The following is a 16,981-nucleotide window of genomic DNA, read 5'->3' on the forward strand; positions in this document are numbered from 1 at the left end:
TGTCTAGCCACACACTTATTGCAATTCCCAACCCCGTCTCTGCATGTAAACACAATTAGATTAATTTTGTGCATCTCCAGAATACTTCATCAATCCAAGGTAGACAACCTGTTATTTAAACATTGCCATTTGTTATTTTTTTAACCGTGGACACATTTATATAGTAGCATACCATTTATAAGACCTAGAATATAAAATTAAACAGGAAAAATGTCAGTCTTGCACACGGGTAAAAGAATTTGGTTATAGGTAAATGGACTCTTGAAAACTACTATTAACTGTAGCAAGAATGTTAGAGTTATTAGAAAGTGCTAACTCTGGTGAGTGTTCATTTACAGGAAGCTTTTCAAATTGGGATCTACTGGGCAAGCACAAACACTGTGCACAAGTCAGTGGCAATCAAACTCGTCCATAACATGACCTCTCCAAAATGGAAAGATACAGAAAATGGAGAAGTGGTAACATTGGATGAAGAAGGATTTGTTGAAGCTGAAATAAAACTTGGTGCCTTCCCAGGTCATCAAAAGGTTAGGAAGAAATTGTGATGATTTATAACTTTTATCATTTAAAAAATAGAATAATCCTACAGCAGATAAAAACTATCAAATGGATACAACATAAAACCTTCACTCAAAATCAATTTAATAGGTTCAAAAGCACAATGGAAGGATAAACAATGGACCAAATGCAATTAAAAGAATTAGGTCATCTGGACATACTGTACAACTCATCCATAAAATGCAAAATATTGCATTACACAAATTAAACTTGTGAATTCCCAAACATGTTGACCAATAAAGAATAATTATGCTTATAAATTTGAGGGAGATCAGGTTATAAAATACATGTCTCAACAAGGTTTTTGGACTGAAATGCTATGGTTCTCTCACTACATCACAATAAAAAAGATTTGTGTGTTTCACTCTCTTTTTTTTTAATTATCCTACAGTTGTGTGAATTCTGCATTTCTTCTCTGGTTCAGCATAGTATTCAAATTCTACAGATTGAAGACAAGACAACCATCATTAATAATACATCATACCAGTTCAATTATAGACCACAGATTTCTGTTTCAAGGCCTCGGTCAGGAGAGGAGGTAAAGTATTTTATATTATTTTTGTTTGGTTTTCAAAATAGGTAGGAATAAAATCTCAAATTCATCTGACAAAAATGAGCAAAAAAGAAATTAAGAAGTTAATAATGTTACATTATGTTTAATTAAAAACAAAGCAACTAGAGCAAATTCAGCCACAGTTGTTAACTGCGGTCGGAAATCTGTGCACAGACACAGATCTCTTCATTTGCAGTATTCATTCGACTTGGTCTCCGTGGGCATCTTTACACATGCTCAGGAGGTTGGAGCACTTTAATTAGAGTGGTTTCAAGAGTCACTGTAATTTAAAGCACCTACAGTGTCTTGTGTATTCAACATCCTGCACTTCAAAAGGGCGGGGGGGGGATGCTTTAACTAAAGCTTGCTTAGTTAAAACTCATTTAGAGCCTTAGTTAAAATGCCCTGCTGCCATTTTGAAGTGGGAGGACACTGGACGCATGAGCTGCGGGGCTGCTGGAGTACATTAATTAATTAAGACTGCTCTGGCGCACTGTAATTACAACACATCAGAGCAGCTTCTTCACACCTCTACAGGCACCCCATCTGTTCAGAGACATTAGATTACTTATGTAAAATATGCAGTATAACTCATAATGGCTGTTGAAACAGTTCTGAGAACCAGTACTAAGCTCTCAAGCAAAAAAGATGCATCAGCCTTGAAAGCTGAAATATTTGAGTTATCCTTTTGGGAAGCCTCCGGTTATCTAAATGAAAGTCATAGATGTGTAGAGACACCCAAATGTTATGTATTTTATGGAACTGTATCAAATCATTAATATCAGTTTTCCAGTGATAACACAGCATATGTAAGAAATGAACTAACAATAAATGGAGTTCAGGCAGCATCAGATACGGTTTAATCAAATATTTAGTTACAAAATGGTACTTTTATTATCAGGTAGTCTGGAAGAATTTAGAATACAAAGAAAAGTAGTGGTGCAGCTTGCAGAAAACATTTTTGAAAAAAGCTTCCTCCTCCTTAATTGTACTTTACCATAGTTGAGCCCATGTCAATGTCTGCATTTTATTGTAACCCTAAAGCCAAGATGATAGTGAATCCAGAGAATTTGCAGTTCAGTTTCTATACTTCATTCATTATTTGCAACACACCTCTTATTCACACTAGTTTTAAATCATGGCGACTCTATTGACTCCAGTGAAATTATTCCTAATTTGTATCTGTGTAATTAGGAGCAGAGTTTACTCAGTTTGGTCACATGAATATGACTGAGAGCAGAATTTAACTCTGTATGCAGACCAGCATTCAGATAAGTTGATACTTAGTTACCATTCTCTGTTTGCTCCCTTTAAAATTGATAAAAATTAAATATGAATTTACTTTTTATCATAAACTATCATATCTTTACAGTATCTTTTTTTTCTTTCCAGTATATAAACATACCAGATACTAGTGCATTCAACATTTACCCAGCTGGGGAACCACCCAATGAAAAATTAAGCTCTGTTTCTTGCTGGGACTTCATGTCTGACATTGGTCAGTCTACTCCAGAAGCGTCCTCTATTCAAAAGCATATATTGCTAAGTTTCAGTCCAGGTGCATGTGCTGACAATTCTCAGTGTTGGAGTCTGCCAGCTGTCATTAGACAAGAGATTCCTAGACAGTGTGTGGCAGTACCCATTGGAAGTTGTAATGAAAGTGGATTTTGTACCAGGTATGTTGAATAAATGTGAATGACATTCTTCTTTGACTGTCAGGATAAAGCTTCATCTAAAAACAAAGCATAAGAGATTAATAGAAATGAAGTAATAACATATGTTCCACCATATGTAAAATCAGTTCTTACTTTAATTTTGAAAAATTGTTACCGCTTGATGTTTTAGACAGTTTTATAATAAATGGTTGAATGTTATATTCATGTACAAGTTGTACTATTTTAATATTTACATGGCTCCTCCTCATAAGTATATAATTATGTGCAGTGTAAGGGAGAATGGAAAGATGTCTATTGAAGATGCGCCTTTTAAAATTTCTGTGAAATAATATGAATTTAAGAGTTGGAGGTACAGTACAAAGTAATATAATTCCACAAGGCAGGTTTTATCTATAACGGATTGTGCAAAACTGAATATTAATACAGATGCTTTCAGGGTGATTATTTTAAGACAATTAAAACATTTTACCTTGGACTTAAAAGAATGCCATGCAGCACTTGTAACTCAAATATTGCAGCACTGCGCCAGAGCTAGGAACTGAAACTGATTTTTATCATCCAGAATGAATGAAATTCATGATACATTGGCAAAAAGTAATTAAATGTATTTTTTAATTGTTAATTTTTTAAATATGATCTAGACCTCACATGACCCATTAAAGAAAATCACACAAAATAAATAGTCATGTAGACCACGTTTTCATATTTTCTCTACTCCTAGCATTTCTAGAAATTCTAAGCAAGAGATTAAAATCTCTTGATTCTCAAAGATGTTGTCATGCACTGTCTTTTAGCCATCTGATACACTGTATTTGTTACATGTAACAATTTGTGAAGTGTTTTTGAATCAGCCATATGTTTTTTCACTTAGCCAGCAGATTTGGGTGGGGTGCTTTAGAAACAATATGTTCAGTCTGTACAAAGTAAGGAAGGAATACCTTTAATCGTTCAATCATTCAGCAGCAGTTCCTGTGCGTAAGTTAGTAATGTTATTGATGGACTCCAGAGATTCCCTTGCAAACCTCAAACAGAAGGATATTGGCCAAAATTAGGGCTTCTGGGAATGCAAAGAATAAAAGGCAGAGATAATGTAAATATCCTCAGGAATTTGAACCAGATATCAAGAATCCATACCTCTTTTTTCCAAAAACTGGCGTGTTCACATTTTTAGATGCATTAGATTTTGGTATTACTTTAGAGGAGCCATTTTTTCAGAAGCAACCATTAAAATTGCACATGCTAACAGGTGTTTGTGTGTGTATATCAGAAAATTGTACATCAGGTGGCTTAATATAGGTTGCAATTAATTCATTTTGCTTCAGAAAATGTTAAGAGTACTCTATAGGAGTAGTCCAGACTACTCATACTGAAAGGAGTGATATTCTTCAGAATCATTGCTGCAGAATATTCAGTTACTGATTTTATTTTAAGTAATACTTGCATGTACAAAAAGCATACGCCTTCAGGCTTGCATGGAAGATGCTAGAATTTACTTCTGGAAATCTGGTCCCAAAATTCTTCTTGCTTACAGTTCATTACAAATGTATGCTAACTGATTTTGCGGTCCTGCCAATACACCTCTGCTAAATTGTATCCATGAATAGTCCCAGTGAAATCAGCTGTTTCTCTAAAGTTGTTTTCTGTTGCTTTTCTTTGTAAATTTATAACAAGTAGGATTACTCACATACTGAAATGTGTAAGTTTCTGGAGAAGAGGTCTGTAAGAGTAAAGAATTTTACAAAAGTGGTGTTGAATTTTTAAAAAATTGGTAAAGCAATAGTTAGTCCAAAAATGATCTAAGCATGTGTATCACCTTACTTTGCTTCAGGGCTATAGCACTGACTTATCAAGAGCATCTAGGGGTGACATACCTAACTCTTACGGAAGACCCTAGTCCACGCATAATTATCCACAACAGGTGCTCTGTCCCATTGCTTATGAAGGAGAATATCAAAGGTATGGAATTTCTGTTGCCGTAATTTAAATGAGCATTTTTTTTACTAAATCATTGGGCAATGTATCTATAATATAGGGTTTCAGTTCTGTATCTGCATTGGTTATGACTAGAGCTGACGGGAGAACACAGATTCCACTTTATGGAGAAATTTTAAACTCTTGACTTCCTTTAATGCTGGGAGCTCTGGGAGCTCCAGCTCAGATACAGTCTTCCTGGTGAGCTGCTCTAGATATGGAAGCCCTGGGAAGCCTAGCCTTGAGGCAGTCTACTTGGTTACTGCCTTGAAAGCTTGAGAGATCTTGCTATCCCCAGGTCTGAGGCAGCCTGTCTGGAGAATACCTTAACTGCAATGTCAAGGAGCCATGAGCCTGGTTGCAGAGATTTTCAAGGCAACCAGCTCCTCTTTTATGTGAGGTCCCAAGGATTCAAGAAGCTAAGCCAGTAGATTTATTAGTGGAATTTTATTAAAATGAACATAGTCCCAAGGAACATACATTTTTCAGCAAATTCCAACCCAAAGATAGTTTGTCAACATTTCTCTGTCCTGCTCTAGTTATGAAAATGTACTCTGCTGAACAGTAGGAATCTGTTCAAATATAACCTATGTTACGAACAAAAGCATGTGCAAAAAATAATAGTAAGCTTTTTGTGTGTTGGCAATATATCAGAAGGAGCAGTTGAAAATATCCTGTTTGTGCAAATGGATGAGTTTTGATTGATCTCTAAGTGTGGATATTTAAAGAGCCTAATTTTAGACCTTCTGTAAAATTTCAGACACTCCAAAGTTTGAAGTTTATTGCAGGAAGATTCCAGCTGAATGTTCAGTTCATCATGAGCTTTATCATCAAGTCTCTAACTACCCAGATTGCAAAAACAAAGACTCGCTACCCAGTGTTCTTCTGAAAGTGATATCACCAGATGAGTTAATGACTGAGTGGAGTGATGTTATAGACATTAATAATCAAGGCACACAGGTAAATCATAATAAAATATTTTTCAATTCAGTCTCTCAAATGGCTTTGTTCTCGATCTGTAATGGAGCATTGCTGCAGTCCAAACTTGTATATAATGTTTGCACAGTCTAAAGCAGGGGAGTCCAGCTTACGGCGCACAGGCCAGATCCAGCATCTGGACCTGTCTCATGTGGTCCATGAGGCTAGTAAAAAGGGCCAGGAATTTGGGGGTAGAGCAGGCAGGGGTGGGGCCTGGCACCAAAATCTTTTTGTGATGTGTGTTGAAACAGAGGTATGTGATAGCTTGCCCTGCCACCTCCCTTCCCTCCATGTCCAAATCTAGCCTGCAGGAAGTTTCACAATCCAGATTCATCCCAGACAGTGGAGCGAGTTTGACATCCTGGTCTAAAAGACATGTATACTAGTAATATGCAATATAAACTTTCAGGAGACAGTGTCTTCCCTGATGAAGCACTTGAAGTAGGAAGTAGTAAGGTTGCCTTGGAGAATCTCACCATTAATATGAAGCAAATGAACTGCAAAATAGGCCTTAAAGGCTAAGTACAAACAGTCAAAAAGCCTGAAGTTGAATCAATTCAGTCTTTGCAGCTTAGTCTACACTGCAGAGATTAAACTGAGAAACAACTGGACAGACTTTCTCTTTTGATTCAGGAAATGCAGCCACATACCTGCAGTGGTTCAGGCCAGAAGCATGGGTGGGGGAGGTGTAGAGTAGAGCACAGCACTCTGGCACATAGCCAGTGTGGGCTGTGTTCACTTTGTCTTTCTGATGCCCCTGAACTCTGGGATTTGCAGTCCAGAATTACAGCAGCAGGACTCTGTGGGATTGCTCATCACTTCCTGTTCCTGCTTCCAGGTGCCTCTGAAATTTGTAGTCCACAGTCACAGCCAGCAGTAAGTTTTTAGCAGAGCAGCTTTGTACTCAAGAGAAGGGAAGTTTAACCTTCCCTTTCTGGCCCCAGACCCCAGCTGGGGTTTGCCTGGGTGGGGAGGCAGTCCCTGCCTCGCCCCCATCCCAACCCTTCTCTGCTGGAGCAGACAGCACAGCCCAGTCCAGTCCAGTGCTGGAAAGCAAGCTGGGCTGCTGGGGGACTGTGATTTAACTTGAAGCAGGAAGGGGTCTGGGACAGAATTTTCATAAACCAGTTTGACCCAAATCAGTTAGGTCTGATACTACATTCAACCAGGTTTATCTTAAACCAGTTTCAGCCATTTTGAAACTGGTTTATGTGCACTGAACTTCTGTTCTGTTACAAGTTTAAACTGGTATCTGATTACTTAAACTGGTTTGTGTGTAACTTCTGTCCCAAGGCAAAATATTTCCATTTCAGTCCATACAAATAGGCTGTTATGGTAAGATAGGTTCCTCACACTTTTTACATGTGTAGAAGTCCATGAGTTTGTTTTGAAAGTTAGTGTAGCATTGCAGAAATGCTAAATGACAGATATTTTTAAAATATTCTAATGAATGCTCTTTTCTATCCTTTCCAGTTTGATCAGGAAGATCAGTTTTAACAGGGTAGCAGTGAATCAGATATCATCAACATCTTTTTCTGTTCTCAGATTCTGCCTTGAGTTCTAGTTAGAACATTTCCAGAAACACTTAATGCTCTCTCACAAATAGATTCAGGCTTCTATATGTATAGGTGACCTGAATATTTTATTGATGGCATAGTTATTGAAATACTAGGATTTACTTGCAGTCTTTTTTTTCAAGGAGCCCTTGGAATCTTTAAAGACATAACATTCCTCTTTTGTATAAAGCCCAAGTGTGGATTCTAAACTTTTTGAGATATACAGGTTCATAGATCATTTGTTTTATGTCATAGTAAACATAAGCACTCATTTATTCCCATAGAAAGAGCATGGCTTTTGGTTCCTGTAAGATTTACTCATATCTATCCATTTTGAGATTAGCTTTAAATTGAGATGTATAAAAATGTGAAGATATCTTGAAAATTCACCACACTTTCCTTTGGTTCTGTAACGCAATAAACCAAGAACCTTGGATAAAAAAGAGAGACAGCAAATTAAAAGCAGCTAAATGGAAATATGTGTTTGTGCAACAGACAATAAGTCTGTGAATAAGTTGCCTCAGAAAGTCTCTTAAACAAATTTAGTATTTTTAACAGATGGGACACCAAAACCTGCGGTAACTCTGAACTGTGGATCTTCAACTTACTCCAGGGGCAGCTAATAATGATGACAATACCATGACTGATTTCAGTTAATATCTGTTGTCTTCTGTCCTGCAAAATACCAATTTACTTGTAAATTTTATTAACTGAGAGGTAGGTTGCGGACCTTAAAGCCACAAGCCCCTCATACAGGGATATACAGAATGCCGCTAAGTCAACTATACAGAGGAGAAGCCATTCCTTCCAGTGTCTACTTGCCTTTACCCTCACCACTGGTTTAGGTCTATCTGCAGGCGGTAGGGTATTTCTGAGCCCAATCCTCTAGGAATTGTGCTCAGAAAGCACAGGTGTTGAGATCCTGGCCATCCCATCTCCTGAGTACTAGAGACTTATAAAGATTTTATGCCTCTCCCAAACCTTTCACCTCCATGGAATTATAGGCAAAATCTGTCTCTGTATTTAGGAATGATTATACCCAAAACAGTTGCAGCGCCAACAGAAATGTGGGAAATTAAGTGCACAACAAAAAAAACTACCCAAGATTTCAAAAAAGGAAAGAAGATACTTTATCCAGTGGAAAGCAGGAAGGGAATTTGAGGTGTGTGCAATGTACAGTAATGCCCAACTTGAAATTAGTATGTGACATGGGGTAGTTCTTCTATACTTTTACAACATGCTGTAGCATTTTAATAACCAAAAATGGTCAGGAATTCAGTTTTACATCCCATTAGAAAGAAAACAGTATGTGTAGTATAGATACAGTACTTGGGCACCACAGTGGTAACTATAGTATAATAGCCACAGTTGTTCTTAACAGAACAGTGACACGTGGGACAGTGGTTGGGCACTGGTTCAGAACTTGTTCAGAATGAAGATCATTGTCTTCTCATCCAAGGACTGACCACAGCTGGCCTTACTTAACTATGTGATCTGTGATCACAGCCAGAGGCTGTATGGCTGCAAATAATGTCCGTTCACTGCAGTCCTGCTATTGTTCAGGTTTTTGTTCCATAGAAAACAAATTTTGCAGTTGTAATGTGGAACATGTAAACCAAGTTACAGCTACAATAATATCAAACTACCATAATCCTTATCTTAAATCCAACAATCGCACATAAAATTGGATGCCTTATAAACTACTGGATTTCACATAATGTTCTCACAGTTGGTTTGTCAACAGTCTGGTCTCCTTTTCATCAGAGCTGGATGCTGAGTTTCCCATGTCCTCTCCTTTTTTTTAAGTTTTGCCTGGCAAATTCTCTGTGTTTGTATTTCTTTCTTTTGTACCTGACCTGAGCTTTTGAAGAAGGAACAAACCTTTCCATGTTCTCACCAAGAAAAGCCTGGTTTCCCAGTGAAACATGCCCATCTTATAAAAGATGTTGTTTCCTAACTGCTGACCTTGCAAAATTCTCCCTGAGGACCTGAAAGTCAGCCTGAGGCTGATTTTGGTGGGACTGGGGAGTCCCATTCTGGTGAATCAGTAGCAGTAATAAAGATTCTGCAGGACAAATTATTTCTTCAGTGACACCTATGCCACCCTGTTATTGTCAAAGGACACTGCCAGCTTGACATGAGCTCAGGGCTGTCCAACTTCTGGGGACCCGGAGGCCACATGCTGTGTGGGCAGGAGACCAAAGGGGTCAAGGTCCCCATCCCCCCCTCAGAACTGTTTCCTCTGTTGCACAGGCAATCCAGCTCCCAACCCCCGTTCTGCCACACACATTGTCTCACCCCACTCCTGGCTTGACACACCGTAGGGGCAATTCACCCCCTCTGCCCCCATATGCACAGTCTAGGCAGTCTGGCTTCCTCGCTTGCCATGTGAACAACCCAGTGCCTTCCCTTATTGCATGGGCAACCCAGTCCCCTTCCACTGTGCCACCCTGACCCCGGTAGTGGGATACGAAGTGGAAGACAGAGGAGCCTGGAGACCTCAGCTAGGAGCAGACATTACACAGAAACTGGTTGAAGTAATCAAAAACTGACTTAAACCTGTAACAGAACAGATGCTCAGTGCACATAAACCAGTTTGAGAATGGCTGACACCTGTTTGAGATAAGCCTGGTTGAATGTAGTATCAGACTTAACTGATTTAGCTCAAACCAGTTTACACAATGTTTGTCCCAGACTCCTTGCTGGTTTAAGATAAACCAGAAACCCCCAGCATCCTGGCATGCTTTCTAGGCTGGGCAGGGCTCTCTGCTCCACAGCAGGGCTGGCCGCTCCCCTCTGCTCCCTGGCTGCAGCACAGGCAGAGACTGCAGGCCGCTCACCCCTCCCCCCCTCACCATGCCCTGCTAAGCAGGAATTCCCCCCTCCCCTCTGCCTTGCTGAGGAGGTGTTTGTGCATTGGCTTGCAGACCACATACTGGCTATAGTCCAGGCAGAATCAACAGGTAGTTGGTAATGTCCCTCTATTATTTTCTTAATGGGGTGATAAACACTGATTAGAGGTGATAAACACTGTTATCAGTTCCTGGGTTAATCAGAGCATCCTGCTGGAGCCTAGCCATGCCCCACCAGTTCTGTGGAAGGCAGGGCTGCTGTAGTGCTCCCTGGCTTCTAGCCTGAGCCACTGCAGGCATGTGCCTGCATTTCTGTGATGTCTGTCTGGTTACAAAACTGATTTAGCTTAGCCAGGTTAGAGTAACCTGCAAAGATTGAATCAGTTCAGGCTCAGGCTTTTCGAATGTCTGTCCCTAGGCCTCAGCTGCTGCCACAGGATGAGCAGTAGGGGAGTGGTAGCCAGGAAGGAGCTTGTAGACAGCCCTGCCGTTTAGACAGCCGTGGTGTAGCTGATCAGTCCTGTCATTAAAAGTTAGTAAACAGTTCTTAAACTCTCTTCCACAGATCTAGCAAGGGTTGTGGTGATATGCCAAATAAAACAGTAGGTTTTTAAGGGAAAAAAATAAAAATCAGTAAAAGTGTCATAAAATGAAGTACCAAACTAATACCTTATCCTATTTGCTTCATAAGAATGTTTAATCTGTAAGCACACTTGGTTCCCAAATGAAAGCTTTTGTATCTGTAAGCAAAACACAATGCAGCAGCATCTGAATTCATTGCCTTCTCTCCCCTGATTTAACATCCGCATTGTCGTAGTGATGCAGGAGATTGTCTTGCTACCAGAGTTTTGGGTATAAAGCAGGATTTTCCATTTTAAGTGGTAGAAAACTAAGGTGTTCTAGATTTTGTTCAAACACAATATCATGTTCATGTTTGTAAAAGCATGAATATGTGATCTCCCTTTGTCATAGCTAGTAGATCGTGGATTAATTATAGGAACATACAGCAAAAGCACAGTGATACTCTTCTCAAAAAGGTTCAGACTCAGAATACTCATAATTTTGCTTTTTGAGTGCCATTTTAGAGAGCTTCAGGGGGGACATGATTTTCTCAGTGGTCTGTAATCAGAGCTTGAAGGTCATTAGTTACTTTTATAATATTTAAACTTGTTTTCCCTACTCACATCCTACTTAATGCCCACTGGGATGTACTACCCACTTAAATTGCATTCAACAGTCTTTAGAAGTAACATATGATAAATTAATTTTCTCTTCTGTTTATGAGATTCTGCTCTATTAACAGTGGTGAAATAAGACTTTGGATTTAATCTCATCTTTATTTTGAAATAAATTGTTTCTTCCTCTGAACAGTGTAAGAGGAGTTAAAAGATCATAACCAGAAAGTGTTAATAGTATTGAGTGAAATTATAACAGATTAATATCAGTAATTTCAGTGGCATCTTACCTACTTCTAATTAGTCCTTAATTTTTTTCTCTAGATTGTGTTCTTAACTGGCTTTGGTTATGTTTATGTGGACATTACTTATCACTGTGGAACAATAATAATAACTTTGGCACCAGAAGGAAAAGCAGGACCTGTCCAGATCAGCTTGAATAGGTATATAAAGCACATGGAAGATCATAAAGAACATTGATAAATTGTTTTTTTAAATCATGTTAAGAAATCTTAAGCCTTCTGTGTGTGAAGCAAGTTATGAAATCTGGCAAAACTGTTTGTTTTGTCTAATGCCACTGCATACTCCGTGGCATATGTTTAGACCACATATTATGTTTTGTATATCTCAGTAAAACATGACAATCTAGCATCTGAGGTCATGTCACATTAAGATAAACACTAGATGTCTGGTATAATAAACAGTTCTGAGCTGTTCATTTTAAAGAATTAAAAATAGTTTCCATTCTAATTAATTTTGAGTGTATTCAGAAGATTAAAGGTTATTTGGCCAAATCCTGCAGTCGTTAGCCATGCAAAATTCATATGTGAGGATTTCAGGAACAGTGCTGGAAGCATTAAAGAAGCACTCTCTTGTCTTTGTAACACTCTTAGGCTATCTCTCACTGGTATAACCTTACTAAGACTTGGCACTCATCTCCATTCAAGTGTGATTATAACATCACCTCTTTATAACATTTGAAATGCTTTGCTTCCAGTGGTGGTGTTATGATGAGAGTGGAATGTGAATTCACAGTTTTTATTTGAGTTTTAATTAAGTATTAATCCCTGAGAAATTGCTCATTAGCAGAACCTCATATCCCATTTGCTAGTTAAGCTTGGCCAAGAGCAGTTAACACTGAGAGGAAAAAAAAAACAACTCCCAAAAACCAACCTCACAACCAAATCAGCCATGGTAATTTAGTGGGAAGGCATTTTGCTTCTGTAATGTGAAATTAATTATCCATAAATAGGAACACCCAGTGTTGGCACCAACAAAGAGCAAAGGTAAAGCACCTGAAGCTGCATTAAAATTTTCAGGAAATTGCATTTGTTGTCTGTTTTTATTTTTTGGTACATTTTAAAAGTAGTAGAGAATAACTATGCATAAAAGGTAGGGAAATTCAAATCCGAATATATATAAAGTAGAAAGAGAGAGAAAGACAGATCTGACTTACACTCATGATATTCTTTTTCAGATGGCCTTTTGGATATAAATACACATTTGCATAATTTAGACTGCTCAGTCCCTTTAATATTAATAACATGTGTATGATTCCCTGTCTCTCTCACTAAAAATGTGCTTTGTGACAGCTCTTAGGAAAACCAAGAAGCCCAGTTAAATCAAAATAAGTAATATAACAAACATATTTTATTTTCTTCCTCTCTAGAATGCAGGAGCAGACCATCATATTTAAAATATTCATCAGCCAGTCAAGCCTTGCAGTGTTGGATGATATCACAAATCATAAAACTTCATGTGAAATTCTGAGACTCACAGTGGACCACATTTTCCTTAACATGGCACCAGTAGCCAGTTACCTGAGACCCCTGTCTCATGAATTTTCAAGGGACACCATTGAGGGCATTCCCCAATTTTATAGTCTCCAGATATATTGTGGAGACTTGCAACTGGACAATCAGCTGTATAACAGATCCAATTTCCACTTTGCCGTCCTGCTGTGCCAGGGAGAGAAAAATGAAACCATGCAGTGGTCCAGAGTGAACAACCTCATCATGTCCAACAAAGATTTGGAAGAGTATAAGGAAAATTGCTTCATAAAACTTTACATTGCTTTGTCAGAAGAGCAGAATTTCTTGTTTCACGTTAACGACCTCAGTTTCGAATTGAAACCAGCAAGGCTATATGTGGAAGACACATTTGTTTATTACATTAAGACTTTATTTGATACATATCTTCCAGGCAGCAAAGTGGTTTGTCGTTCAATGAAAATTTCAAATGTTACCCAGATACTGCCTGAGCAAGTGAGACAGCATGCAAAAGCTTTAGTCAATCCAGTTAAGCTAAGGAAATTAACAATACAACCTGTTAACCTTTTGGTCAGTATCCATGCTTCGTTAAAACTGTATATAGCCTCAGATCATACCCCTCTCTCCTTCTCTGTGTTTGAACGAGGACCTATCTTCACCACTGCCAGACAGCTCATCCATGCATTGGCCATGCATTATGCTGCTGGGGCACTATTCAGAGCAGGTCAGTGTTTTTAAAACATAATATATGTGGTATTACTTTCCAAAAATTCTCTCTCAAGCTAGTTATTCCAACATAGTACCATTATTTTTGCCTTCGACAGTGTTCTCAAACATTATGCTATGCTGAGAAGTCCCTTATATTCTGTAGTATAATGGGAGTCAAATAAAGTGGTCAAGCTGAACTGACATAAGTTTAAGGTTGTGATAAACATTAGCTGGCCACCTGAAGAGTTCTGCAAAGCTCAGTAAAGACCATAATAATATATTCTGTCTGTTTTGTTTTTTTGTTGTCTCGGAGTATAATGCTAGTCAGAATCAAAATGTGAATTCCTAACATGAGCTCCAAAAAAGTGTATTTAATCAAATTATTCAATAAGTTGCTATGCATTCAAGGAAAATTATACCACTCAATGTTGTTTTGTTGTTAAACCTCCTTTTGGCTGAAGTTAATGATTAGGAATCTGTCTTTCTTCATGGAGCCTTCATGCTAAACTGGCACACAGATGTTTATTGTCCTTTGATCCAAAAGTATGTAGTTTTCTTTTGTTGACTTTTTCCCATACAGGATCAATAGTGAGCAATTAGTCTATTAGATTAATGGGTACAATCTTAAAATTTTGTCTCCCATAAATATAAATTTATAAATAAAATGACTCCAATCTCTGGTATACCTTAATGGACATAGGGTTTTATAAATGACAGGGAAGAAAGGGCTTTGCTGTGATCACAGTAAATGCAGTAGGTGCTGTAACATCATATTTATTTTCATAAATAACTAGTGTTGTATTTTCCAAAATCTGGATTTTTTCATTTTTGCTACATGCACAATGCATTAAGTCCCCCATGCACAATGATCATAATTGTGCCTACATATTAGATATTTATACATTCATGTGACCAGTTGGGTGCCTTCTGGTCTTTCCCATGTATATATACCTGATTTGCATAGCTGATCACAGTTAGCGTGTGCAGAATTGCATGTGAAGTTGGTGTGCACAAATTAGATCATTATTTCATATGCAATTGCAAACATTTTTTTCAAAACCAGGCCCATGTTATACTACAGGGAAGATTTAATTTCTCACTCATTGAGATAAAAATGTTGGCTCTGTTTAGGTGTTGACATGAGTGATAACTGAGGTGCCCACTTGCCCCCATGCAGTAACTATACCTATCACAGGTAGCAGGAGGGGTGGGGAAGCATGCTCTGAAGAGCTGTAGTGTCTACCTCCTGGCGTCAGTGGAGGGGGGTTTAGGCTGGAGAAGGGAATGGGTACATACTGGCTTTACCTTTCAACATGCCAGTTAGGGTAGCAATTCCAGTTATAGATCCAGAATAGCAGATTTACCCTCTTTGCTGCTGCTGAAGCAGCATTATGATGCATTGGCTGCCACTTGTGACAAAGCTATAGTTGAGCTGCAAGTAATTAAGATATAAGACCCTGCTTTAGAAAGGCATTGCTATTCAGGAACATACATAGACACATGTTTAGTTGTTAGCATGTGCTTAAGTTTCACTGGTATTAATGAAACTATTAGTGGTTTCTTGGGCAAATACAGAAACTTTTGTACTTCAAAATGCTTGTGGTTTTGGGGGTCTGAGAGTGTCATCAAATCTAGATGGGAAGAAAATGTCATGAACAAGGCTTCATCATGTGAGAGAGAAAATCCAGTCAGAGTTTGTATCTGGGTTATATGTCTGGTGTTGGGTGAAGAAACGGACTGTAGAAATGGAGCCATTCCCCAGATGTTATTATGTCTGCCTCCTGCAGCAGGAGAGGTCATTTGATGCCATTTGCTCACATCTGCACCACTCTCTGAATTACTTCCCTGAGATGATGCAAAGAAAGTCCACATAGATATGAGTCCGATGGCATCCAAGCAACATGTCTCACCTATATGGCATATGCTCCTCTACAACATGCAAGACCCTCTGCTCCTGTGAGAGAGCAAGGTTTTCCTCAAAGCCTACTGGCTGGAATGACCACCTTTTGGATTTGTAACCAGCTGGCCCCCATCCACCAAAGAGTTGGCTGGACTCCATTTCTGGGAAGAAATAACAATTGTGGTGACCTTGCCTGTACATGTAAAGGAAGCTATTAAATACGTTAATCCTGTTTGTCACATTAAATTAGCAAAAGATCACCCTGGAAATTCCCCACCCTTTTCTAATTAATCTGCATTATATATAATAACACTTTTGAATTTTATTAGCCCAAATGAATCACAGCAAGTTGCCTATTAAGAAAAAAGGTTGGATCTGCATTAACACACTGTAATAACGATTATTTTCTTTCAGCGAATATAAATGATAAGTACACTGGGATGTATGCTGAAATTACGCTAATGCAGCATAGGATCACTGCAAAGTAAAATTTAATGCAGGATGTATTCATTTGAAGGACTTTTCTGAAGTCACTATAGTCCCCATTTCCCCCTTCCCACATTCACTCTTCATTACTCTGACCCAGTCTTCAGCTAAGATTACCGAAGACTGTGTTGGCTTCATTCTCGGCATTGGCCTGAAAAGGTTGTGCCTAATGCATAGTACCTCCATTCATGCTGCATACACAGCCTGAAGATGACAGCGACACCTCCACAGCCAACCAAGACTTTCAGCTCATGACCCAAAGCCAGGCTATACTGCACAGAACACCAGGCACTTCAGAACTTTATATTTACCCAGTTTCAACCAGTAATATAATTAAGATGGGGGTGACCAGGGCACTAGCCCCACTAGCCCTCTGAACTTAGGGGAGCACAAAAATAGCAGCCCCTGTGCTACCCCACATACCACTATCACTCAGGAAACAGAAGTGCTCTGCTATGCCTCAGGTTCAATCCTGCCTATCCACAAAAATTGAAAAAAAAAATTTGGCCTATTTGGATGACCAGAGTTCAAGTGGGTCAGTACCTCTGACTGGCATGATCCTGGGCTAGGACAGAAATTATACATAAACCAGTATAAATGATCGGAAACCAGTTTAAACCTATAACACAACAGAAGTTCAGTGCACATAAACTGCTTTCAAAATTACCAAAACCAGTTTAAGATAAACCTGAATAGATGTAGCAGCAGATTTTTATAGATTCATAGATGCTAGGGTCGGAAGGGACCTCAATAGATCATCGAGTCCGACCCCCTGCATAAGCAGGAAAGAGTGCTGGGC

General features: G+C 38.7%; 1 protein-coding gene across 1 annotated transcript in view; it reads left to right on the top strand.

Moving 5' to 3' along the window:
- The window catches only part of VPS13B (vacuolar protein sorting 13 homolog B), an 869,608-nt gene that overhangs the window by 830,411 nt on the left and 22,216 nt on the right, over positions 1 to 16,981 (top strand). Inside the window, exons 49-55 of the mRNA XM_019545488.1 lie at positions 339 to 527; positions 950 to 1,096; positions 2,504 to 2,787; positions 4,616 to 4,743; positions 5,519 to 5,718; positions 11,644 to 11,762; positions 12,989 to 13,812. Coding sequence (XP_019401033.1) covers positions 339 to 527; positions 950 to 1,096; positions 2,504 to 2,787; positions 4,616 to 4,743; positions 5,519 to 5,718; positions 11,644 to 11,762; positions 12,989 to 13,812 — 1,891 coding nt within the window. The remainder of the gene's footprint in view (positions 1 to 338; positions 528 to 949; positions 1,097 to 2,503; positions 2,788 to 4,615; positions 4,744 to 5,518; positions 5,719 to 11,643; positions 11,763 to 12,988; positions 13,813 to 16,981) is intronic.

Source organism: Crocodylus porosus, unplaced genomic scaffold (genome assembly GCF_001723895.1).
Source record: "Crocodylus porosus isolate Cpor-Errol unplaced genomic scaffold, CroPor_comp1, whole genome shotgun sequence".
Classification (NCBI taxonomy): Eukaryota; Metazoa; Chordata; order Crocodylia; family Crocodylidae; genus Crocodylus; species Crocodylus porosus.